Source organism: Elgaria multicarinata, chromosome 1 (genome assembly GCF_023053635.1).
Source record: "Elgaria multicarinata webbii isolate HBS135686 ecotype San Diego chromosome 1, rElgMul1.1.pri, whole genome shotgun sequence".
NCBI classification, from domain to species: domain Eukaryota; kingdom Metazoa; phylum Chordata; class Lepidosauria; order Squamata; family Anguidae; genus Elgaria; species Elgaria multicarinata.
The window spans coordinates 100,635,188-100,662,122 of NC_086171.1; the positions used below are offsets into that span (position 1 = coordinate 100,635,188).

The 26,935-nt window shown below is 42.6% G+C and overlaps 3 protein-coding genes across 3 annotated transcripts in view; 1 reads left to right on the forward strand and 2 right to left on the reverse strand.

The window, feature by feature from the left end:
* The window catches only part of TADA1 (transcriptional adaptor 1), a 28,681-nt gene extending 24,731 nt beyond the window's left edge, over nt 1-3,950 (reverse strand). The window contains exon 1 of the mRNA XM_063133805.1: nt 3,838-3,950. Coding sequence (XP_062989875.1) covers nt 3,838-3,911 — 74 coding nt within the window. The 5' untranslated portion in view covers nt 3,912-3,950. The remainder of the gene's footprint in view (nt 1-3,837) is intronic.
* A 4,289-nt stretch (nt 3,951-8,239) lies between these two features.
* On the forward strand, nt 8,240-26,290 carry PRDX6 (peroxiredoxin 6). The gene is made up of 5 exons (XM_063133977.1): nt 8,240-8,399; nt 14,053-14,209; nt 20,648-20,794; nt 23,405-23,551; nt 25,440-26,290. The coding sequence occupies exons 1-5, from the start codon at nt 8,308-8,310 to the stop codon at nt 25,569-25,571; spliced, it is 675 nt and encodes a 224-aa protein (XP_062990047.1). The 5' UTR covers nt 8,240-8,307; the 3' UTR covers nt 25,572-26,290.
* ANKRD45 (ankyrin repeat domain 45) overlaps nt 16,754-26,935 on the reverse strand; it is a 36,192-nt gene continuing 26,010 nt past the window's right edge. The window contains exons 5-6 of the mRNA XM_063133969.1: nt 18,993-19,037; nt 16,754-17,368 (exon numbers count right to left, since the gene is read on the reverse strand). Of these exons, the coding sequence (XP_062990039.1) occupies nt 17,358-17,368; nt 18,993-19,037 (56 nt within the window). The 3' untranslated portion in view covers nt 16,754-17,357. The remainder of the gene's footprint in view (nt 17,369-18,992; nt 19,038-26,935) is intronic.

Sequence of the window (26,935 nt, forward strand, 5' to 3'; positions counted from 1 at the left end):
CTTAACAGAGATCTTTATGAATCTCATAAAATAGAATTGAATGAACACTTCGTTGGCTACAGAGACAAACAATTATAGGACTGGAAAGAGGCCATCACAAAGTCCAACGCCAACTCCCTTCGGCAGTGTCATAATTTGATTGAAAAAGATACTCGGGACATCTGGGGAAAAAATGGAGATCCATTCATGAAAGGAGTTGGGATCAGTAGAGATGGTCACAGGCAAGCTAGAATGTCTCTGCTTTGATTAATCTGTAATTGTTTATATAGTATTTTGCACTGATGGTTTTTGCCTTTCCATTAGCTTTTTTGAAATGGGTCATAGCGCTAAGGTAGGGTGACCATATGAAAAGGAGGACAGGGCTCCTGTAATTTTAACAGTTGTATTGAAAAGGGAATTTCTGCAGGTGTCATTTGTGTATATGGGGAACCTGGTAAATTCCCTCTTCATCATAACAGTTAAATAATTATTATTATTATTATTATTATTATTATTTCTTACCCGCCTCTCCCTTTGGATTGAGGTGGAGAACAACATTAGAATAGGAATCAATACATCTTAAAAATTCATGATTTTCATTGATCTGGATAGGCCTGCCAGAAAAGGCTAGTCTTTAAAGCTGCCTTAAAATCACACAGAGAGTTAATTTTACAAATCTCCTCCAGCAGGCCATTCCACAATCTGGGGGCGACAGAAGAAAAGGTTCTCTGGGAAACTGGTCAGCCTAGTTTTAGCTGACTGAAGTAAGTTCACCCCAGAGGACCTGAGTGACTATATGGGAGAAGGCGATCCCGCAGGTAACCTGGACCCAAACCATTTAGGGCTTTAAAGGTAATGACCAACACTTTGTACTTTGCCCGGAAACTAATTGGCAGCCAGTGGAGTGATTTTAATGTTGGGATAATATGCTCACCCCTAGATGTACTGGTGACCAACCTGGCTGCCATATTTTGAACTAGTTGAAGTTTCCGAACTAGGTACAATGGTAGCCCTATGTAGAGCACATTACAGAAGTCAAGCCTTGAGGTTACCAGCGTGTGCACTACTGTCTTTAGGTCTTCTGACTCTAAGAAGGGGTGCATCTGGCGTATCAGCCGAAGCTGATAGTAAGCACTACTGGCTGTCGCATCTACCTGGGCTGTCATTTGGAACGACGGATCCAGGAGCACCCCCAAACTGCGAACACAGTCTTTCAGGGGGAGTGTAGCCCCATCCAGAACTGGCTGACACACCTCCAAACCTAGGGCAGAGCCCTTGACAGCAAGCACCTCTGTTTTGTCTGGATTCAGCTTCAGTTTGTTTTTCCTCATCCAGCCCATTACTGCCTCCAAGCATTCATTCAGAGGAGACACAATATCCTTAGCTGATGCTGTTATTGAAGGCATAAAGAAATATATTTGGGTGTCATCAGCATACTGATAGCACCCCGCCCCATGCCTCCGGATGATCTCTCCCAGCGGTTTCATGTAGATGTTAAACAGCATTGGGGATAGGATGGCACCTTGTGGTACGCCATACAACAGCTCCTTTTTTGAGGAGCAACTATCCCCAAGCATCACCATCTGGAATCTACCTGAGAGGTAGGACCGGAACCACTGGAGCACAGTGCCCCGGATTCCCAAACCCCTCAGGTGTTCCAGAAGGATACCATGGTCGATGGTATCGAAAGCCACTGAAAGGTCCAAAAGTACCAGCAGGGACACACTCCCCCTGTCAATACACTTGCGGAGATCATCCACTAAGGCGACCATAGCAGTCTCAACTCCGTATCCTGCCCTAAAGCCAGTTTGAAATGGGTCAAGAAAATCTGTATCATCCAAGACTGCTTGGAGTTGGAAGGCAACTGCCCTCTCAATCACCTTGCCCCAAAATGGAAGATTTGATACCGGTCTGTAATTGTTAAGGTCCAGGGGATCCAGGGAGGGCTTTTTGAGAAGCGGCCGTACCACTGCTTCTTTTAAAATGGTCACTCTGGCTCCTGCAGCTTTAACTGTTGTGATGAAGAGGGAATTTCACCAGGTTCTCCATATATACAAATGACACATGCTGAAATTCCCTTTTCTATGCAAATGTTAAAGGTAGAGGAGCCCTGTCCTCCTTTTCATATGGTCACCCTACGCTAAGGGCAAGTCAGAGGATATTTCCCCCAAAGTATTGTTTTTCAATTTAGAACCTGATATGATACTTTCCCACCTAAAACATGCTCAAAAAGGTTCATAATGAGCCAACATAAAGCATCTAAAGACATTTACAATATAATGTTTATACAATATAAACATTTCATTTAAACAGCTGGCTTTAAAGACAAAGAGTGGACAAGATGGAGTGAATAATACTAATCTCCTCCTGTGCCAGATTGTTTTAAAGATTATTGAAAATATGCAACAAATTCAGAGAGGTAGCCTATGCATGGCTGGCTGGGCCATCCTGGGAGTCTAAACATGCATAGGATTGCACCTTTAGTCTCTTGCAAGAAACTAAAAAACTTCTGTCAACTTAAAAGACTAACAGCACAATTCTATACACATCTTCTCAGAACTATTCTAAGTATTCGCTTGGCACCTACATTATATGCTTTTAGACACCTTTTTATTCTCCCAGCATTTTAACAGTCTATAAATAAATTTTAACTTGGTGTTTTAAATTTGTAATTTTGCATTGCTGCTGTTTTTATCTGGTTGAGCTTTTATATTGTATTTTATCTTATGGTTTTATAATGTTGTTTTATACTTTGAATGTTTTTAATTTTTGTGAATGCCCAGAGAGCTCCGGCTATTGGGCGGAATAGAAATGTAATAAATAAATAAATAAGCAAGCCCCACTGAAATAAATGGAACTTACTCTCAGGTACGCGTGTATAGGTAGGGTGACCCTTTGAAAAGGAGAACAGGGCTCCTGTATCTTTAACAGTTGCAGAGAAAAGGGAATTTCAGCAGGTGTCATTTGTCTATATGGAGAACCTGGTGAAATTTCCTCTTCATCACAACAGTTAAAGCTGCAGGTGCCCTGCCCTCTTTTAAATCTGGTCACTCTAGTATAGCTCCTGCAGCTTTAACTGTTGTGATGAAGAGGAAATTTCACCAGGTTCCCCATATATACAAATGACACCTGCTGAAATTCCCTTTTCTCTGCAACTGTTAAAGATACAGGAGCCCTGTTCTCCTTTTCATAGGGTCACCCTAGTATAGGACTGCAGCCTAACAAAGTTATTGGAATAAAATCTTCAATGGGTTTACTAATCTGGGAGAAAGACTTGTATAATTCAGTGGACTTTCTGAGTAGACCTGCACAGAATTGCACCGTTAAGTTTTCATGGTGCCACAAAGTTGCCTCTGTTGCTTCGGGAATACATGAAGACCTTGATGCACCCTATAAAACTGTACTTATATAACTATTACTGAGATGCCCCTTAGTAAGAAACAGCCCATTGAAGGCGCCGATACCAATTAAAATAAAGGGCTACCTTCTCTCGCTCCTACTCCCTAAAAACCAGCAGTATATTATGTCTGACAGATCAACGTTTTCAAAATAAAGGACATTTTTGGAGCTGCCCCCCCCCCCCGGATGATGTACAAAAATAAAATGGTATGTTTGAAACAGGGGAGATATTCTAAAATAACAAACGCCCATTAAAATCTCTCTGCGTGCGATTATATCCTGCAGAGAAGGGGGTGGAGGGGACGGGGGGAGGGCTGCGTGGTTTAAGAACAGCCACGGGGCAAGTGAAAATCGAGGCCGATGCTCAGCACCGCCAGCTAGGCCTCTCCCGCACTATGGCCCGGCGGTTTTACGGACTGAGAAATGGAGGTAAAGAGAAAGACCCCGCTTATCACTCACTGCTTTACATTCTCGCCCAAAGCCTCGCTTAAGTTTTTCTTGGCCACCTCCAGCTCGCTCACGTAAGTCGCCATGACGAGCACGGCTCCCAGCAGCAGCCGCCCGCCCGCCCGCCTTGTTTTTACTATCGCAGGCGACCGCGTCAACCTCAAGATCAATCCTTACAGCGCCGTGTTGTTTTTTTGTTTCGCAGCTGCTGGCCGTATAGCGACATAAAGGGAGAGTCGCTGATCACGGCATTAGCTCGCCCTGGTCTCCTCCTTTCTCAAAGTGACCCTCTAACAAAACGAGTTAGATCGTAAAGGCAGGGCTGGTGCCAGACTATTTTGCGCCCTAGGCAAGGTGAGCTACTTTCACACACACACACACACACACACACACACACACACACACACACACACAAATACAAATACCAACTTTGATTTTTAAGAGCAGATGTTTCCTGGAAAAAAAATAAGAAGCACAAAACTTGAAACTGCTAAATTTATTTTAGAGTGCAAGAAATACATCATGCCAATTATAGCAAACAAATTGGAAAGGAACGTCTATGGGCTAAAATGCATTATTTAATAGGAATATCATCTCCAAATCATCCCCCCCCAACTCACACGCGCGCGCGCACGCACACACTCAGCGTCACTCACTCGAAACAAACACCATGAACACATGCATTCACTCAAAGACCCCCTGCACCCATACATTCTCTCTCTCTCTCTCTTTTCCAGGCGCATTCCGGAAGTCTGAATGTGGAGCGCCCCCACCCCCGCCTCGCTTCAGCTGGACGGGTGTGGGGCACCATCTTGCCCACCCAGGCCCAGATGAATCCTCGGGCCGGGCTGGCTCACAGCCAACGCACAAGACCTCTATGGTAGCACTGGCCCTGCGTAAAGGAGTATTTCATCAGCTCCCATAGCAAACCCTAAGTTAATAATGCTTTCTAGTGGCTTTTAGAAAGGAAACAATGCATTCCAGTAGCCATTTGATGCTATTCCAATAAAGAAGGCAGCAGATTGCAAGCAACATTTACTTCAAAGCAATTTTACGACTTTGGTTTTGTATAGGACCCTAAAACATGCTCTGTATGTGAAAGCCAGTTGAGGCTAGTAGTGAAATATCAATGGGATTAAATCCATGGAAGTGTTACCAGGAACGGGCCCTTTCTTTTAAACGTTTCGTATCCATTACTTTCTGATCTAAAACCCTAGTTAGCGGCTAGTTCTGCCCCGAACCTCCACCTTCCAGAATAGTGTAATAATTAGGGTGACCATATGAAAAGGAGGACAGGGCTCCTGTATCTTTAACAGTTGTATTGAAAAGGGAATTTCAGCAGGTGTCATTTGTATGTATGGAGAACCTGGTGAAATTCCCTCTTCATCACAACAGTTAAAGCTGCAGGTGCCCTGCCCGCTTTTAAATCTGGTCACTCTAGTATAGCTCCTGCAGCTTTAACTGTTGTGATGAAGAGGGAATTTCACCAGGTTCTCCGTATATACAAATGACACCTGCTGAAATTCCCTTTTCTATGCAACTGTTAAAGATACAGGAGCCCGGTCCTCCTTTTCATATGGTTATCCTAGTAATATTTTATTTATTTATTTATTTATTTATTTATTACATTTTTATACCACCCAATAGCCGGAGCTCTCTGGGCGGTTCACAAAAATTAAAACCATAATAAAACAACCAACAGGTTAAAAGCACAAATACAAAATACAATATAAAAAGCACAACCAGGATAAAACCACGCAGCAAAATTGATATAAGATTAAAATACAGAGTTAGAACAGTAAAATTTAAATTTAAGTTAAAATTAAGTGTTAAAATACTGAGAGAATAAAAAGGTCTTCAGTTGGCGACAAAATTAGTGCAATGTAGGGGCCAGGCAGACCTCTCTGGGGAGCTCATTCCACAACCGGGGTGCCACAGCTGAGAAAGCCCTCCTCCTAGTAGCCACCTGCCTCACTTCCTTTGGCAGGGGCTCACGGAGAAGGCCCCCTGTGGATGATCTTAAGGTCCGGGCAGGTACATATGGGAGGAGGCGTTCCTTCAAATAACCTGGCCCCAAACCATTTAGGGCTTTAAATGTCAATACCAGCACTTTGAATTGGGCCCGGACCTGGACTGGCAGCCAATGAAGTTGTAAAAGGACTGGCGTAAGGTGATTATTTATAAAAAAAATAAATCATGTTTTTATAGTGTTTGTTTTATACTTTGAATAGTTTTAGTTTTTGTGAACGGCTTGGGGAGCTTCAGCTATTGAGCAGTATTAAAATGCAATAAATAAATAAATAAAAATATTGCCACGGTCACTGGTCTCTTCCATAGCTCTCTTTTACTTTTGGGTTAGCAACTAGGTGATTCATAGGTAATAGCCATATTACCTAATAGGTCTCTGTGTATTCCAGAGGTCATGGGCTGATTATTTTAGTACCTTTAAAGGGAATTGGTTGGGGAAGACATCGGCTGAGTTCGGACCACATGCTAATCAATGGTGGGTGGGTGTATAATAGGAACAAAATGGAAGTCAACCATTGATTAGCGTGTTGTCCAAACTCAGCCATTGTCCAAACTCATCCAGTAATATAACTCGTGGCTCCATCTTCCAAAAGGCTGGGAGAGGGGAAAAGAGAGCGACTACAGTGTGTGATGGGCTTGGGGGGTGAGGTCCCTTTAAGATTACTGACAAAGTTGGTCTATGGGCAGATCTGTGACCCGGCTGTCAAAGACCTTGAGTAATCACTGTGTGGAATCATCCTACTCTGCACCTGGCCGATAGCTGATATTCCCCTGTTGTACGTGCAACTGAGCTGATTTGCGGGGCTTCCTTGCAGCAGTATGGATCCTGGTAACATAGGCTGAGAGAGAATGTTTTTCTGTCTGTGAGGCTACGGCCCGTAGAGGTAGAGTTTGTGTAAAAGTTAGTTTAAGGGCTGGATGTCTTGGGAAAGGAGTGGCTGCTTGTTCAGCAGGGGGGAGGGTTGAGTGTGTGAGTGTGTATGTTGTGTTTGTCCTTCCTGCCTTTCTTGTTTTTGTGCTGTGTCTTTCCCCCATTTGTGTTGTTCTGGCCCTGGGACGTGGGAACCCTACCAGACCTTGTGTGTGCATTTAATAAACTGTTTTGAACCCTACTGTGGTGTGGCTGTTATTTCTGGCGCGTTCAGGGCCGGTGCTACCATAGAGACCACTCTGGCGGCCTCCTAGAGCGCCAAGATAAGAGGGGCACCGGGTGCCACGCAGCACTCACGCGCATTGTTGGCTGTGAGCTGGCCCAGCCCGGCCTGAGGATTCAGCTGGGCCTGGGCGGGCGAGATGGCGCCCCGCGCTCGCCCAGCCAAAGCGAAGCCAGGGACGCTGGGGTGGGGTGGGGTGGAGGGCTCCACATTCAGACTTCTGCCTGGAAGCTGCTCTCCTAGAGCTGGGAGGCTGCCAGAAGAAGAAAAAGCATGTGGCAAGCTTGACCCTGGCCCAAGCCAGCCTCTGCCTTACTCCTGAGGAAAGGGCACTGGGTCGCCTCGCCTCTCTCCTCAAACAGGCCTCGATGTCCAGGCAGGCAGGCAAGCAGGATTCCCTCTCCCTCCCCCCAGGAAAGCTAGGGACTTGTGGACTCCTCGCAAGGCAAACTCTCCTGCTTCCTGATCCTGAGCGTGTGGATCAACGGGACTTGCATCTGAGAAAGCGTTGCACTGGGAGGCACCAGTGCGGCCCGTTCCGCCTATGCCTCCTTACTCAGAAGCCTTATTCCCCCGAGTAAACGTGCGGAGGGGATCGGGACGCCAGGTTGCATAGCGGGTTGCGTTCGCATGGAAGAAAGTCCTGGTGAATTCCAGACAGCTCGGTCCCAAATCGAAGTGAGCCAGTCCCAGCTCTCCACTCAGCGCACACGTTTGGACTTCCGCACAATTTGGGTGTGTGTGTGTGTGCAAGTAGCTCACCTTGCCTAGGGCGCAAAATAGTCTGGCACTGGCCCTGGGCATGTCAGACCGGGGTGGGGCGCGCGCAGGTGACTGGCTCCTTGACACAGTGTTTTGCATCAAGTCAAGAGGCAATTTCAGCTGCAGTCCTAAGCACACATCTTATACATCTGACTGAAACCCTTAGGTCGGATTTCCGACGAAACATATTCAATCATTCCCTTAGCCCGATCCATTAGGACAAGCGCGCACAGAGCTTTGCGATTCTGCTTGCAATCATTCCTACGCAGGGTGGGAGAACTGCCGCATGAAACGTAGCGGGCGAGGCTTGCTTCTCAGAGTCAGACCGCCGAGGGGGCCGCAACTTTCCCCTGCATAGGATCGGTCCCTCGGCGCGCATCGGGCACCAATGGAAGATGGGCATTTCTGCACGCCCCTTCCAAACCACGCCTGCTTCCCTCCGCCCTGGGTGTGAAGCTGGTTTCTGTGCGCTTCCAGCTTGTCTTGGCTTCGCCGCGGACGGACGTTGCTGAGTCGCCTTGTCGCCCTCGCTGTCGCCATGCCGGGCCTGCTGCTGGGAGATGAAGCGCCGAACTTCCAGGCGGACACCACGCACGGCCGGATCCGCTTCCACGAGTTCCTCGGCAACTCGTGAGTAACAGGAGTGGTGGCAGTAGAAGAAGCAGCCGCAGCAGTATCGGCTGGACTGGGTTTGTTTACGCTGCCTTACTCGCCGTCTATCCCTCGTGCTCAACAAGCGCTGTTGGCCGTGGGATGGGAGGCCGTTTTGGGTTCTGTTTCCCCGTGTGGAAGGAAGGGCAGGAATAGAGCCTCCAGCACCCGGTGCTTTATACTTCTGTGAGTAGATTGGTATTAAGTTGGACATTTTCTTTTAAAAGATTTGGCAGTAGTTGGATTCCATGAGTACTTGAATCAAAAGGTTTCTGAATTTGGAACAGTTCTTCTGTCCTTCCAAATAGGATTAACAATTAAGTGGAATGAAATGCAGCCACCTCCTATTACAATCTAATTGTAGTGGCAGGTGCTAGATAAAAACAGAGAACTGGGAGCAAACCAGGGGTGCTCCAATAAAATTAGGGAATCACGCTGGGCAATCCTGGATAGGTTTGCTTTCAAGTGCCAAATAATTCAGTGGAGCCTGTTCCCAGTTAAGTCTTCATAGGACTGTGCAGCCTTAACAGTACAATCTTATGTTGTTTATTCAGAAGTGCATCCAATTAAACCTGGAATGTACTTTAATATATATTTAAATTGGCCTAAATATATGAATGTATGATCAGAAGAAATTAAGAGACATTCCAGAAATGTATTTGCAGTTTCCATTACAACACAGGTGATGTTGACTTCCATTCCAAAATGCTATCTAGAAATGGCATGTTAACATCTGTTATATTATATGCATATAACAAAAGTCCATCAACCTAGTTCTCATAGACACTATTCTGTCCTAAATATTTTTCAAACTTATTCCTCCATTATATAAAGCAAGAGGAAAATATCTGCTGGTCCCTAAAGCACTGAATGAATTATGTTGATTTAATGTAAGGATATGTTAACTTGTACAAACCATTGAATTTCTGGTCTCAGAATTCTAAAAGTCTTAAAATGGGCTTGGAATACACAGTGGGACTATGTGGTCCTAAACATACTGAATTGGGAGTTAGCCCCATTAAACTGTGGGACGTATGAGTAAACGTATATAAGATCGCTCTATTTCGGCAATTTGCTTGCTGTTTACTGTGGGTAGGATCCAACAGTGTCCTACAGCTGGTGGTGAAAACCAGCAATTCTGGTGCATGTGTGGCTGGCTGTAGTGGCTTGTGTGCAGCCTCTACCACTGGTGGCAGTGATGTAGCGTTTCTGGGAAGGCAAGCACCAAACCACAAAAAACACGAGTTTCTGGAAGACGTGACCTGCCCTTCCAAAAACTTGCACTTCCAGTCATTTGGGGGCGTACCGCCAGAACTGCTACATTGCTGCCATTGGTGGTAGGGAACAGGCAACGCTTGTTGCCAGTTGTAGGGCACTGTTGGATCCTACTCCGTGCCTTTTTAAATGGATAGTCCTCCTGTTCCTTATCTTCAAAACCATGAGGATTATCGATTCTTTTACAAAGTCTGATTCACTATTTCAAAAGGAACTTGGACAAAAGCATGTTGTAGGAAGTGCAGGCAGTCTATAATCTTTATGGGTCTATTAAACTGGGAGATATTGGCAAATCCATCTTCTTGCACTACAGATTACTCTATGCATCTATACTATGGTCTGCTAGAAGCCATGAATGATGCAAAAATGCCTTCAGAGGCATCTCTGAATCTCAGTCTACTAATGCTTTGAAAAGAGGTGAAGGTAGGAATATGGTGTTAGGTGGTAATTGAACCTTTCCTCATTCCAGGTCCCCCCCCCCAATCTGAGCTACCAGTTTCAGTCTATGAAATATGCATCATGAGTTTTCACCCAATGTCTTTTTTGAAATCACTGAAATTCTTTGCTGCTACAAATGTGCACCAGGCAGGCTTTTACAATTTTACACCATCTCATTTCTAGGCAATGTTGGCTTCATTTGGATGATCATATTTTGACTTACTTATTAAGAGAGGTGCACAAGGCTTTTACTTATGCACACAGCCCTTTGGCTCTTCCCTTTGCAGCATGCTTTAATCAAATTATAGTCTCCTGTTTTGTCCAAACTGGGAAACAATGGTTATCAATGCCACAAAGGTGCAGTGTGCATAGGAAAAAGGCTTGTGCAGATCACTGTTTAATAAACTGAGAGATGGTTATCCAAACTGGGCCGCTTACTAATGCTAAATTTAAAAAAGCATTAGGACTTGCACCCAATGTTGTATTTTAAATCCAAATGAAACAGATCCGCTGTATTTCCCTGATTCAGCTGTACTAGACATGTGCAGTGAATTTGTAAAAACATCTCCATTTGTGCAAACAGCAAGTACATGAGGATTGTATGTTGGAGTTTCATTGCTCACGTAGGCAGCAATGCTATAACAGTTCTTCTAGGCTAGAACTGTAAACTCATATGAAATTCAGTTCTTTCAGTGATTCAGAACTGCTAAGTCAATTGCAACCAAGCCAATTGCTACAGCTGTCTCAGGTTGAATGACCACTTTTCCAGTTGAAGATGAGGAGATTTACATGGTGATAATTAATTTTGCAATAGCTGTGTTACAGTTCAAGTTTTATAGAACAAGGAGAAAAACCTTTAGACTGTTCACTTTGCATAAATCAGCTACAGCTCTTTGAAATAGTGTGGCTATTTTGAAAAGATGTGGCAATACAAACATTTCCGCATTCGTTGTTCAGCTTTTTTAAATCTCAAATTGTAGTGCTCACTGGCTTAGTAAATATTTGCTCTCTTTATTGTTGCAATACCATGGTTAAGCATTAAAATGCATTTCCAAGGCAGTTACTTCACAAGGAGGTGTGGCAGTGGAGAGCAAATAATGGATTATTGTTGCTTGGCACAGTTTGTGAAGGCTCAATGTGTCATGTTTTATCACAGAATGGACCTTTGCAATATACAGGCTTAAGCCAAGACTGCAGAACAGAAAAGTATTTAGCTGCAAAGTAAATGAAGAACTTAGTCTGCAATCCTATATGCGCTTACCTTGGAGTAAGCCCCAGTAAACTCAGTAGACATTCTGAGTAGACATACGTAGAATTGCTCTTAATGTATCCTTTAAGAACTAGGAAAGACTTCTTAATGTGCAGTGCAGTTTCTTTTTTGGTTTGGTTATTGTATGCTCTGTGGCAATTCTAATGCACCTGCCATCATCGGAGTAGGGAAACAACCCTACAGAGTTGCAAAACACATGTTGAAACTAACAAAGAGATATTTTAGGGTAGGGGTTTCAAAACTTTTCCTAACTTACCTTGAGACAACGGGAATTTGTGACTCTTCTTCCAGTGCTAAGGCCTATTTGCCACACTTGCACTTTCTGCAACATTTGTGGTGTTGCAGCAGAGCCCTGCAGATGCAGGTTCCTCACTTTTGCATTCAGAGGTCAAGGCAGCCCAATGGAAAGGAAGGCATCATTATGAGTAATGTAGTAGCTCAACTAGTGTTTTCAGGTCACAAGTTAAAAAGTTTGGATTTCTGGGAGGAGATTCCCTGTCCTCAGCATGTGGCTTTGATGTTTTTCCCACATAAGGAATGTGTATTAGGATAGCAAGAGGATGTGAAATGAGTCCAATGTAATCACAGTTGTGCTTTACTATTGCTAGTGTGTAGATCTGAAAGAAAGTAGGGTGACCATATGAAAAGGAGGACAGGGCTCCTGTGTCTTTAACAGTTGTATGGAAAAGGGAATTTCTGCAGGTGTCATTTGTATATATGGGGAACCTGATGAAATTCCCTCTTCATCACAACAGTTAAAGCTGCAGGTGCCCTGCCCTCTTTTAAATCTCGTCACTCTAGTATAGCTCCTACAGCTTTAACTGCTGTGATGAAGAGGAAATTTCACCAGATTCTCCATATATACGAATGACACCTGCTGAAATTTCCTTTTCTACGCAACTGTTAAAGATACAGGAGCCCTGTCCTCCTTTTCATATGGTCACCCTAAAAGAAAGAGTTTTGACTACTGTATGGAAATTATATGAATATTGCCTATTTGCTTGTTACACAATTCACTTTACGGAATCTTCTCATCTTACTGGCCTCCATGTAACTTTAATGTGTACATTGTAAGTTCTAAAACATAAATTCAGTAATTCTAGGAGTACTTTGAAACATCTTCTGAAATGCCTTTTTTTTTGGGTTGGGCTGTGGGCTTATAAGGTAAACATATATTTATATAATGTTATAGTTGCAGCACATTTTCTGAAAGGTCCCATACTCCCTGGAGGATTAGGGTGTGCGTTTCACGGAAATCAGTGACTCTTTTTATTCATTTCTAAAGAATAACAAAGGAAACCAGTTTGTACCCATAACCTTGCTGTGTAAACAGTACAGTAATTTGATTAGCTGCCTAAAATGGTTATGCCAGTCCTTGACAGCATAGAAATTGGTTGTATTGTTCAATTTGGGCTTAAGCATTGCTGGTTTATAGTATGTTGCTAAACAGGAACTGGCACCTGGGTCAAAGGACTTTGGGAGGATGTGTGCTATTGTGAAAATCTTTATTTTGTGATATGTGATGCCTCAAAGACTTAGAAATGCAAAGAGGCCATTTATGAGAGGTGGAGCAGTATTGGCAATTAGTAGAGCAGAAATGGGAGTGGTGGTCAAGAGATTAATTCCTTTAGCATTGTGTGATGCGTCAGTTCATTATGTGATTGCTCTTAATGACTGGGGATTAAAAGCTCTAGATAAGTGGGAATAAAACTTGGTGTTGCTTAAGGGAATGGATGCCAAAGTAAAGATAACTAAAACAAAACAAAACAGAAGGCTAAGCAAGAAACATAGAATCAAAGAATTGGAAAGGGCCTATAAGGCCATCAAGTCCAACTCCCTGCTCAATGCAGGAATCCACCTTAAAGCAGCCCTGACAGATGGTTGTCCAGCTGCCTCTTGAAAGCCTCTAGTGTGGGAGAGCCCACAACCTCCCTAGGTAACTGGTTCCATTGTCGTACTGCTCTGACAGTCAGGGAGTTTTTCCTGATGTCCGGCCAGAATCTGGCTTCCTGCAACCTGAGCCCATTATTCTGTGTCCTGCACTCTGGGATGATTGAGAAAAGATCCTGGGCCTCCTCTGTGTGACAACCTTTCAAGCATTTGAAGAGTGCTATCACGTCTCCCCTCAATCTTCTCTTCTCCAGACTAAGCATGCCCAGTTCTTTCAGTCTCTCCTCATAGGGCTTTGTTTCCAGACCCCTGATCATCCTGGTTGCCCTCTTCTGAACTCCCTCCAGCTTGTCTGCATCCTTCTTGAAGTGTGGTGCCCAGAACGGGATGCAATACTCAAGATGAGGCCTAACTAGTGCCGAATAGAGGGGAACCAGTACCACGTGTGATTTGGAAGCTATACTTCTATTAATGCATTCTAAAATAGCATTTGATTTTTTTGCAGCCACATCACACCGTTGGCTCATATTCAGCTTGTTTAACTTTGCCTGCAGTGGCGGGCAACCTGTGAGTCCAGCATCTGGAGCGCCACAATTTCCATTAGCCCCAGATGGCCATAGGCTGCCCACTTTTGAACTAATGTAAAAATATAAACAACTGTTCAGTTTGTTTAAGATAGGTTAAGTATGCTGGGTACCACTAGCCTTCAATGTGCACTGCTCATCAAGACTTTGCCATGTGTTTCTTTTTCTTTTTCAGATGGGGCATCCTATTCTCTCATCCCCGGGACTTTACACCAGTATGCACGACAGAGCTTGGCCGAGCAGCAAAGCTAGCACCTGAATTTGCGAAGCGGAACATTAAAATGATAGCCCTCTCTATTGATGATGTTAATGACCATCTCTCTTGGAGCAAGGTATTTTGAAATGAAACTGGGGCATCAGTAACCTGAAGGAGTATAGGACTTGTATGCCTGGTTTGCACAACCCTAAACCATGGTTTAGCCTTATGAAGATGAATCTCAGGCTTGCATGCTTCCTTCTCCTGCTCTAGCACAGCTGTAATGAGATCAGAAGCTCCAGCTTCTGTTTTACATAAACCACAGTTTAACATTTATGTCCAAACCCTAACTATGGTTAATAGCTATGGTGGGGTCCCCAATATGGTGCCTGGAGGCATTCACAAAATATTTTTTACTTTTTTAAAAAAAATTCCCCATTTTTAATATACTTAGTAAATTTGTATATATCCATAGTAATGAATACATATGAAATGCATACAACTGTCTAGCAATTATACATGGGCTTCAACAAAGGTGGACCAAATATCAAATTAAGTATTCACTTGAAGGTGGTGTCTATATGCCACCCATTCAAATTTTGACTTGTGTTGAAAGGTCCTCCATCCATTGCATTGTTGGTGTTTATCCTTCCATTGCTGTAATATCAGTCTTTTAGCTGTCAAAAGGGCACGGAGAATCCATTGATGTTGACTATCTGTTAATTTCCATGAAGCAGGTAAATAATTTAAAAGAATGTGTACATTAATGAATATTAAAGACTGTTCCAGTACAAAATATGTTTGTGTAATAGCCTCCTCCCCAAAAGATACAAGTACTGGACATTGCTAAAACACATGGATTACACTGTTAGCAATTGGCTGAATTAGACAATTCCTTATTAAAGAGATGTCACGGTGTCCGATAGAGATGAAATCAACGTTTTTGCTGAATAAAACGCAGCCTAAGATCCATAGAGACACTAAGGTAACATTCCATTGATTAGGCATTTTGTGGTGGTGCACACAGCAGTTTATCAAATGTGCCAACAAGCCCAAAAATGGTTTATGGAAACAAGCCAGCTTTGAAAACCACAGGTTTCACTAACTGAAGTTTGTACAGGTTTGGATGTCACAACAAGCTGCAGTTACCGTATTTTCCGGCGTATAAGACGACTGGGCGTATAAGACGACCCCCAACTTTTCCAGTTAAAATATAGAGTTTGGGATATACTCGCCGTATAAGACTACCCCTCTTCCAACGCACACACACAAGCTCACGCACACACACACAGAACACAGACTTCCGTCAGGAGTTGCTCGCCCCCCCTCGCGCTCCTCCTTCCTTCCCTTCCTCACGCTCTCTCACTCGCTTTCTCTCTCTCTCTCACACACACACACACAGAACACAGACCTCCGTCAGGAGTTGCTCGCCCCCCCTCACTCTCCTCCTTCCTTCCCTCCCTCGCGCTCTCTTGTTCGCTCGCTTTCTCTCTCTCACACACACACACACACACACACACGCACACACACAGAGAACACAGACCTCCGTCAGGAGTTGCTCGCCCCCCCTCACTCTCCTCCTTCCTTCCCTCCCTCACGCTCTCTCGCTCGCTTTCTCTCTCTCTCTCACACACACACACACAGAACACAGACCTCCGTCAGGAGTTGCTCGCCCCCCCTCACTCTCCTCCTTCCTTCCCTCCCTCGCGCTCTCTTGTTCGCTCGCTTTCTCTCTCTCTCACACACACACACACACACACACACACGCACACACACAGAGAACACAGACCTCCGTCAGGAGTTGCTCGCCCCCCCTCACTCTCCTCCTTCCTTCCCTCCCTCACGCTCTCTCGCTCGCTTTCTCTCTCTCTCTCTCACACGCACACACACAGAACTCAGGAGCTCACGCTCCCTTTGCCTGCCTCAACCCCTGACACCCTCAGAACCCAAACAGTAAGTTTGGAAGTTACAGCACCCGCCCTAGACACCCGGCGTATAAGACGACCCCCGACTTTTGAGAAGATTTTCCTGGGTTAAAAAGTCGTCTTATACGCCGGAAAATACAGTAGTCTAAAACGCAAAGAAAAACTTCAGAAATCCTCCTTGCACTTACTTGGGAGGTGGGGGAGTATGTCAGCCAAGTAGTTGGACCGCAAGTAACTAAAGAGAACTTTGGATTGGCTGTCGGTTTTAAAACATTTGGCAAGCTTCTTGACCCATACAGTGTTCCTGCTACTGTACTATAGCCCTACCATTGCATCTCCTCAAGGTAGATCAGTTCAGCCCAAGCTCCTTTTGATGTGAATGAAAAAATGCTTGGTGAACTGTGATTAACATGCATTCTTTGTTTTGTAGTTGCCATGTGTTCATCCCTTTGTGTTAACATGATAACGCTCTGGTTCAGTTCAGATACTAGTATGCTATCCTGACAAGCTTGTCCGTTGTCTTGAGAGAACAACAGAAGCGCAAAATTTCTAGAATTTAAATAACTACTTTGGTGGTTGTGAAGTCATATTATTTGGTGGAGAGAGTGTATCAAGGCCAATGGGGTGGAAAGGTCCTGTCAGGCAAAGATGGTCTCCTTCCAAGGCTCTGCTTGATGCTTTCTCAACTCCAGATCATGAAGTGCATATAAAGCAGATGCAAAATAGGATTATGCAAACTGGAAACCTCTTTTGTTAGTATCTGGGTTTGCTTTATACTTGCTTAGACCCTGGAGTTAGTAACACTAGTTGCATAGTTATCGATTACAGTTAACTTCATTTGTCCATTTATAAGTGGAAATAAGTGTTTTGTCAAAGATGAAAGGCAATCTCTTATTTACAAAAAAATAAAGCAAAAAGCATAACGTTGGTCCATTTGAAAAATACGACCTGCAAGAGTAGCATAATACTTTTATTAAGTTCAACAAAAAGCCAAAATAGTGAGCTAGCTTGAATTTGAAAGCTTGCTTATTTGTGAATGTAGTTTATTTAGTAAAGATGTTATGCTGCTATTACCCTTACTTGCAGTTTTTTTTTTAAAAAAAATATTCAACTGCTTACCCAGAAAGTAAAACAAAAAAGCAATCCTTTTTCTAGAGAAACATGTTTGAATGCCTATATACTGGTTGTAGGTCAGGATATAAACAGACAAATATAAATAAGTCAAATCTAATATCTGAAAAAAGAGTGAATCGTGGTTGGATTATCTTCAGAACAGATTGGAGGTTAGGTGAATAGTAACATTTATGTTGAATCGTCAATGAAAACATCAAGGTGCCATCTATGCTGAGTGAAATAACGTTAGTGTTCTCCTGAAAGGGGAAATAAATTTCAGAATAAGTTCTTTTACAATGCAGTTCAAAGAAAGGCTGATACTGACTGCTTCATTTCTATGGCTAAAGTATTAGCTATCAAAACATTGTATTCTCTAGAACTGTATTTGCATTTCAGCTGAATAAACTAGTGAATAAACTAGTGGATAAGAATGAATAAGCTGTATGCCTCAAAAAGAATTAATAAAAACCCCTTTTTAATATATCTAGGACCTTCAAGGCAAATTTTATTTATTTAAAGCATTTTACTCAGTTCTTCAGCTGAAAAGGTTACCAGAATGGCTTAAATTTTAGATTTTATGCATAAAATTCAGATAAAGCTTTAAATGGGAAAAAGCAGACAGATGGTCCCAAAGAATCAAGTATCTTATGTTTCTAGACGAGTTAAGCTGCGTCTTCTCAATCTCCCATCACATTGTGGTACACAAGTGCCTAATCTTCCGTTTGTAACAACTTTGTTACTGTGTTCTCTATTCCATTTCCACTCTTAGACTGAGTTCAGATGACTCAATAACCAACGGTGGGTTAAATAGTCAACTGTTTGTTATTGTGTCATCTGCCAGAGTTCTTCACACCACGGTTGGTTATTACTGAAATTATTAGCACCGTTGTCTATTTTGTTGCACACAGTTGGCTATTTTCAGCAGTTACAGAGTCCTCTGGCAAGAGTGACCAAAGTAGTGGCTGCTGCTCTAGTCCACAATGGCTGATGGGATACCAGCAGGAGAAGGGGGGAGGGCAGGGGATGTGTCAATCAAACACACCATTGACTAATAATCCACTGGCCTTAATTCAAACCATGGTTGATTATAATCATGTTGTGTAGGGAGTGCCCCCTCAATAATCAACTGTGGAATTGACTATTAACCCACCATTGACTATTGTGTTGTCTGAACACAGCCTTTATGTGAAACAGACATGGTTTGCACGTAATGGCAGCAAAGCATGCATTAATCAATGATTTGCTGGGGTCATGCGCCACCACCATTTTGAATATGCAACCTTCAATCAGCCCAATTTAAGATTGCTCTGTGATGTGCAAACGTGGGCATTATGGTTAATCATGAGTTAAACAACCCAAAGTTAACCTACAAATAGTTTTAGGTTAAATTTGGGTTGTTTAACTTCATGATTAAGCTGTAGTGTCTGGGTTTGCAAATCATGGAGCAACCTCCGATTAGGCCAGTGGGAGGCTGCATATTTAAAATGGCAGCAGCACAACTGCGGCAAAATGTGTTAACCCACATTTGCTGTTAGCTACCAAACTTTATCAATATTCCTTAGTGCAGTTGTATTTAGTAGGTAGATTCGCTCCAGAATCGCTCTGCTGTGGCCTTTCATGCATGTGATGTAGCCTGTGATTCAGCTGCACAGCGGGGGAAGCTTATAGCATCTGTCTAGATAAAGAAATTTGTTTCAAACTTTAAAGGTTTCTTTTGTGGTGGTAGTATAGTACTATAACCGAAGTCCTCTTAAATATTTTCAATAACCAGATTGGTCTTTAGCAACTTCCTTTGAAATGCCTTTGCCTTACTGTTTGGCTGAATGAGAATAGTAGTCTTGGTTAACTGTAACTTTCCCTGTAGCTTAAAGTTTTACTTACCGGAAGGAACTCCAATTTTTTTGTTGACAACGGAGTCTTGTAAACCTGCATTAATCATGAAATATTTTAGTCGTGTCCCCAGAAAGGTGGTTAGCATGTTTCTTTTGAGTAATCCTGGCCTGAGAGACAATTGGGCTGACTTCGGAGTAAACATGTATAGGGTTAGTAAGTATTGCCACAAAGTTCAATGGAACCTAATTATATGCAAGCCTAGTTCTCACTGAGGTAGTAAGCATGTATGTGGGCTATATGGCTACATGTTGCAGATGAGGCATTGCATGATGGAAGCTGCAGTCTTATACCCACTTACTAGGAGTAATTCCCATTAAACTCAGTAAGACTTATTTATGGGTAGATATGCATAGGATTGCACTCACTATGAATGCTCCTAAATACAGAAAAGCTTCATATATGTGGAAAACTACCTTTTAAGTGGGCTAGCCTAGAACCCCTATTCTTGATATGCATGTTTTTAGGTGCCAGAAATGATCTGATATGAAGGAGAAATATGTGAGCCCCACCTGCAGCGGAACAGCCCAGATAGAGGTTTGCCACCTCAATGAGAACTAAATCAAAGTGCATGTAAGACCATGGCCTTAGTCTTTACTTTTCAGTAACTGCAGCTTGCAAGAAAGCTTCTGTTTTGAAAAGAAAACATGTACATGAGAAGGTAGAGTTGTAAGCTGACCTGTATCAAGACTTTAGATTGTTGCCACAATCTAGGGCTACAGATATTACTTTAGACCAGTTCCTACTTTCAAAGAACACTTCCCACGTTGACTTGTCTGTCACAAAACTGTGAAACATTTTAGAGGATTCTAGGCATGTTTTAAGTTACGTTATGTGTTCATGCTGGGTACTGGCTAGGCATATTGGGCTCTACTATCACTCTGTGTTAATTGAGAGTGCCCTAGAAAAGGTGGGCAGAAAGTAGATCTCCAGATGTTTTCAACTCTCACCATTCCTGATCATTGGCTATACTAGCAGGAGCTTCTGGGAGTTGAAGCCCAAAACATCTGGAGATGCCCATCTGTTTTCTGCTCATGCTTGTTCTAGGGCACTATGGTGGAGCTTTCGAATGCCTCTTAATACAGAGAAAGGCTGGTAGTGGTGGGTAAGCTGTCTCTCCAAGGATCACTGTCTGCCATTACTGCTGAGGAACTCCCAGTCCCTGGAACAGTTTGAAAGACACCTCCTTGGAACAAGATACACAAAACATTAATTTCCATTTTAAAATCTTTTTGTAGTGCCTTCCAACTAAAGAATGATTTTGCATTTATTTATAGGTGCTGATCAGTTTCGTTTCAGTGTTGTTTATTATTATCTGAGCATAGTAAGCCGTCATAGGTGTGTGTGGCTGGGAACTTAAATGGCGAACCAGTTGATCTCATACTGTGTGATCTATTGGTCTCTTCTGTTTTTAGCATTCAGTCTTCGCAAATTCCACACCATGCTAAAAATCCGGATCGGGCCACATCATGGCTGTGAGATGCATGTTTACTTTCTCAGGTATATGGTCCGTTTGGTAGCTTAGGGCTCTTGTGCTTGGGACATTTACTGGATATCAATGTCAATTTGAGATATTAGTTGTGCACATCCAAGCTGTGTAGATTAGTAAACTGGTGACAAACACTAATGATTTTCCTACCCTGCAGGACGTCAATGCCTACAATGGTGATGAGGCCACAGAGAAGCTCCCATTTCCAATAATTGCTGATGCAAAGCGAGAACTTGCAGTCCAGCTGGGCATGCTAGACCCAGATGAGAGAGACAAAGATGACATGCCTCTGACTGCTCGTGTTGTAAGTATTCAGATTACTAGCTCTTCTTCCATCTTTCTCATATAATTATTTACCACTTAGACCAGGTATGGGGAATGTCTACTCCGTGGGTCAGATGCCAGATCTTGCTGGACTCTCCTCAAGGTCCACCTACTTTCCTGGCCCCGCCCCTGTGGCCCAGTTTCCCTTACTTCTCATCTGTTTCCTGCAGATCTGCTGGGTTTCAACCTCCTTTCCCTGTTCTCCCCCTGCTACTCAGTTAATTTGTGGGAAATTACTGAGAAGTAGGAGAGGGCATCAGCTGAGCCAGTGAAGGGATGGAGGAACTGGACAGACAGATGGCGAGAGGAGGGGGAAGACTGAGAATGGAGTGACAGTGGGTCGTTGGGAAGACAAGGTGATGGCATTTCAATGGGTGGGGGGCAAAGGTGGATATAGGGATGTGTGTGAATAGGTTATGTATGCAGCCTTGGCATGGAGCCCATGGGGGATAACCTCAAGAAAACGTAGTCCCTGGGCTGAAAAAGGTTTCCCACCCTTTATTTAGACAGTGTTGACAATTTAGCATGATTGTAGTAATGATAGATGGCAGAGCATCTAAAACATTCTGCTTGAAATCCCATATATGAAATAGCATTATTGGCCAGTCCGTAGGCAGAAGACAGTAGATGTCTTTGCCTTACATTCAGCTGACTTGGCTTTAGATTCATGGAACCCTGGAGTGCCCTTGGACAATACATTATCTGTCTCCATTCCCTTCTTGTATAGTGAAAATAAGTAACTTTGCTTAATGGGTTTATTTGCTAGGATGAATAACAAAATGTTACAATATAGCTTTGGGGATGGGGTAGGCTTTAAATCTAAAAATAACGTGGAGTAACTTTATTTGTTGTAAACTGCCCAGAGAGCTTCGGCTGTGGGGTGGTATATAAATGTAATAAAATAAATAAATAAATAAATAAATAATAAATAAATTAAATAAATCTGGAATCCAAAGCCTATAAAGCAGATTATATTAGAAATGTTAAAAAAAACTCAAAACCTGAGATCTGTAGTTTATACCAGCAGCAGCTGCATTTCCATTTTAGCTAAGAAAGACAGATGGTGGGTTAATGGGTGGATTGCTCCCTTAGTCTTTCTGCTGATATGAGCCCACCAGTGGTGGTGATTAGGAGGCAGTTGCAGCAGAATAAGATTTCTCTTGTCTGTGATTTGCTAATTTGGGCCTCCTATGACTCTTGAGTGCTCTTGTACAAGAGGCACATTCTACCAAGGCATCTACACAAGCCCCACTGAAATGAATGGAAGATGCATCTAAGTTTACATAAAAACATTTCCAGGGAATTGTTCCTGTCTTTTGAGTTTCCAAGTCAATCAACAAATCAAATTTTATTTGCACCAAGCCATTGGCCATTACAATTTAGAACAATTAACTGAACATAAGGCATAAAACAGACAATAAATGTCCAGAGTTCATGAAAAAACAAACTCCTTAACACATAAAACTCACTATCTCCAAGCAAATAAAACATTAAATACAGTTAAGGCTAAAATTATATAATTTAAAACTCAGGGTGCAATTGCAGCTCTCATTTTAATAGCAATTGCTAAAAAATTCAGTTTTTGCTGTAACCATCCTGTTGCAATCCTCAAGAAGAAAGTTCACATAATAATCAATTGAATGCCCTGGATAAGGCAATAATAAGGGGGTTATTAACTCTTCCAGAGTATTTCTGTACAAAGAGCAAAATAGCAGCATGTGGACAATGGTTTCGATGTTACCATCTCCACAGATGCATACTCGATTATGGTATGGAGTTCTCCTAAAGCAGCCTTCGCAAACCGCAGAAGGAAGCACATTGAGACGTGCTCTTGAAAAGGCTGTTCTATGTTTATGGTATGTGAGCTGCTGTAAATATACCGGTGTCTTATCTGCAAGACTAAATGAGGACAGTTTAAGATGAGGACTCAATTTCCTCATTGTGGACAAGCTGTTTTGTCTTTCGATGTCCAATAAGCGCTGTTTCAGAATTTCTTTAGCTTTGGGAAAGCCTAGACCTAATAGGTATTGAAATGAAAAGCCAACTAAATTTAGCCTCTTATTAGCAGCTTTCATCCAGCTACTTTTATGGGAGTCTCTCAATATCAGGGGGAGCAGACCCATGGCAGTTAGATGCAGCCACAGCCAATAAGGAAGTGTCCTCATCCAGACCTGCATGTGGATAGAGATAACACCAGCCTCAAGCCGTAAAGCAGCATTAGAAGATGAGTTTCCTTTGTCGGGAGCAGCACAAGAATATTTAAAATTCATTTGAAAATCCAGTTTCAACAGTAAAAAAACCCTATTACAATCTTGCCAATTTAGAATTACTAATTTAGGGCAAAGGATTATGGCCAAAGAACTGTAAGCCAGATGCATAAGTGGGATAGCGTCCATAAAATTACTTTCTACTAAAAGCAGTTACCCAAATGTTCTTTGCCATAGAAAAAGGACCATGCTTAAGAGATGGAGAACTATAATTCCAAAGAAGAAATACTGGGTAAAAGTAAATATGAAAGATAGGCTGTAGAAGAGTAGCTCGTGGCACAATTTTTGGGTTCTCATTCTGTAGTTTTTCTTTTCTTTTCTAGGTGTTCATTTTTGGCCCAGACAAGAAACTGAAACTCTCTGTCCTCTACCCGGCAACCACTGGAAGAAACTTTGATGAGATTCTAAGAGTAGTTGACTCTCTGCAGCTAACAGCCACTAAGAAGGTGGCTACCCCTGTTGACTGGAAGGTATCTATTTGTAGTTCATTGCCTACTTTATTCTGTGGTTTGCTTATATAAAATGGGAAGTTGTCAAAGAGTAAATACCTTCCTAAATACTATAAAACTCTGTAAATGCAGCTTCCATGTTCTGGAAAGAGGAGAGTCAAGTTGCTTCCCGTTCAGATAGGTCGGATAAACTACGCAGGGGACATTGAAATAAGCTAACAACTCTTGTGACTTCCAAGCACTTAAGTCAGAGGAACTTCTGCTGTAAGCCTGTCAGCATGTACCATTGCTGAAGGAAGGCTACTTCTAGTCCTCATGGCTTCTGAGGAATTTAAAAATGTGCAGACATATCTTTGAAAGCTCCTCCAGGCCTGACCTCCAGTTCCTCTTGTGGATTCTGAACTTTATACTAAAGTTTTACAATGTCAAAATGTTCAGAATAATTTAAACACACAATGTGGTAGTTGATTCAATCAATTCCCAACTTTCGGCTGTGGGGATGTAATAAGATTTTATTTGTGCTTGTTCCTAATGAAATGACATTGCTGATCATTCCTTATAACACACGCCTATGGAAGTTTACTTGGACACAAGTCCTGTTGTGTTAAATGGTGCTAACATGGATAGGAGTGCAGTTTAATTATTTCTTTACTGCATTGACATATTCCTTTTCTGTCAAGGCATTCAAGGCAGTTTACGTGGTCTAAATCTGGGGCCTTCAGTGTAGAGCCCACAGGTACCCCCATGCCCCAGAATGCCTCCCTTGGCTCCCTTACCTGGAGCACTGGCTGAGTATGCTGCAAAAGGAAGTGCAGGTCTCCTGATGGGCCATTCTTTTTTCCATTTCTAGGAAGAGGGTGTGGTAGCTGGAAGCCATGTGTACTTTGCTGAGATTTGGGACTGTGTGTTCTTTCGTGGGTGTTATGGGGCAGGATATTTCGGTCTTTTGTGTGTGTTTGCCGGGGGGGTTGTTTGTTGGGGGTATTGTGTGTGTGCGTGCGCGCACGCACGCACTTTGCCTTGGTGTTTAAATGTGTTTTGAGGGGAGGTGTGTTGCCTAGTTTGTGTGTGCACACTCTTTTTCGTGGGGATGTTGCTTGTGTGCTTGGGTTTTGTGTTTATGTGTTTTTCTGAGCAACACCAAGTTTCCTCCTAGGAAATGGATATTTTACTCGGTGTGGTCAAATGTTTTGCATTTGAAGATCAGATCCAACTTCCGCCTTGTACTCCGTTTCTTGGGCAAGTTACTTGCTTCAGCAGCCATTCCGTGGTAGTGCCCATAAAAGTTTCTCAGATTTTGAAATGAGCCCATAGCCCCACAAAAGGTTGAGGATCCCTTGTTTTAATTATAACCTGCCTTGAATGCCTTGGCAGAGAGACAGTATTTAAATGCAGTAGTAAAATAAATGAGGTACAAAAAACAATAGAAACGCTTGTTCTGTCTCTGGCTATTTGGTTGCCTCTTCAGGCTGCTACTCTTTTGGCATAGATCTTTAGCACATAGATCTTTAGCAGTAAAGGGTATGCTATTTAGTTAATCTGCCCTGAAGTGATGAGATTGGGGGGGATGGGAGTGAATTTCAAATTGCTTGACTAAACCCTGGTCTTGCATTTGTGCAACTGTATACATTCCTTAAGCATTTATATGTAGCATTCACTGACTGCAGAGATGTCCATAATAATTTGGAGATGCACTGGTGAATATCTATGTGGAAACATGAATATATAATCCAGCTTGGGTGGAAACATGATCAGGAAGACCATAATGTGTTTTTCACAAATGCAATATGCATTCATGGATTAAAGGTTCTAGTCTTTGTTGACAGATAATGGCATAAATGTGTTTGCAACTCTTTCTAGAAATGTACTTCTTACAAAAGGTTTTCCTTCCCTCTTCTTTTCTCATAAGCCTGGGGACCAGGTCATGGTAATTCCAAGCCTAAAAGATGAAGAGGCTAAAAAGCTGTTTCCAGGAGGGGTTTGCACCAAAAAACTCCCATCGGGCAAGAATTATCTTCGTTATACCCCTCAGCCTCAATAGTAACTGTGAAGAGAGATCAAGCAAACCAGAAAGCTGGATCAGGCTTTCTAGAACAGGCTGCTTTTAACTGTCTTGTGTGGAAGTATGTTTGGGGAAATTATTGCTGAGGTTAGAGTAGTTGAGCTATTCTGCTTAGATCCTCTCTATTGAACAAGGTGGCCAAATATCCTTGGTCTGGCTTATTGTCTCAGCTAATCAGTGTAGGCTTGTTCTGTTCAGACATGTGATCAGTTGTCTTGGATCTCTACTTAGAGCTGTGTCTGCAACACTGCACCAATATAAAATTATTGATTTACTTTAAATGTTTCTATTCTCAAGCCAGATGTGTACATTTTTTAAAATAACAGATCTCTCCTACACTGGGGAAAAAATTAAGTGGGTAAACAAATTTCTTATGCTGTCATACATAGAAAATCTCAAGCCTCTGTTTAAATAACCATGCATTATGTTGTAAAGGCTGCAAGGATAACATGAGGTAAGGCTTCTTGGGCATACTACATGAGAAATAAATGTCAGTTGATTGGTTCCACAGTTGAAACTTGTTCCAGCAGCCATGTGCCTTTATTTCAAATCTGTATTAATCAAAAGCGTGATTTGGAAATGCTCATATTAACTTTGCATTTGCTGTATTGGGGACATTGAACAGATTGCTTTACCAAAAATTTGTATCATAATATTTAACTCCTTATTCAGAAAATAAAACTAGCTACTAAAATGTATAGTTGTCTGCTGTTCATTCATTCCTAAATATGTACAGTCATTAATTTTAAAATAAAATTTCGCTAACATAGCAGGACTCTATGAAGAATAGCTATTTCGCAGGTAGTCTCAACTCTCAATGCTTAACAGTAACAACAATAGTGGAATGGAAACAATCTGACTGTAGAGGTTTCCATCAATAAAAACGTGTCCATCAATAAAAACGTGGCTCTGTCTATAACTGGTTCGCCTCCTATCTAGAGGGTCGCTCTTTCAGCGTGTCGGCTAACGGCAGCTCGTCCTCCTCCTTTCCCCTTTCAGTAGGGGTTCCGCAAGGCTCGGTGCTCGGCCCGCTGCTGTTTTCTCTATACATGCTGCCCTTGGGTAAACTTATTCAATCTCATGGCCTCCAATATCACCTGTATGCCGATGACACACAACTATATCTCTCATCTCCGGAACTTTCTCCTGATGTCCACGATCGTATCTCAGCATGTCTTTCAGATATCTCAGCCTGGCTGCTTCATCGCCGTTTGAAACTCAATATGGCAAAAACTGAACTGCTTGTCTTTCCTCCTAAACCTTCTCCTCATCTCTCATTCTCTCTTACTGTCAACGATGTCACGCTTACTCCGGTCAAGGAAACTCGTAGCCTTGGCTTTATA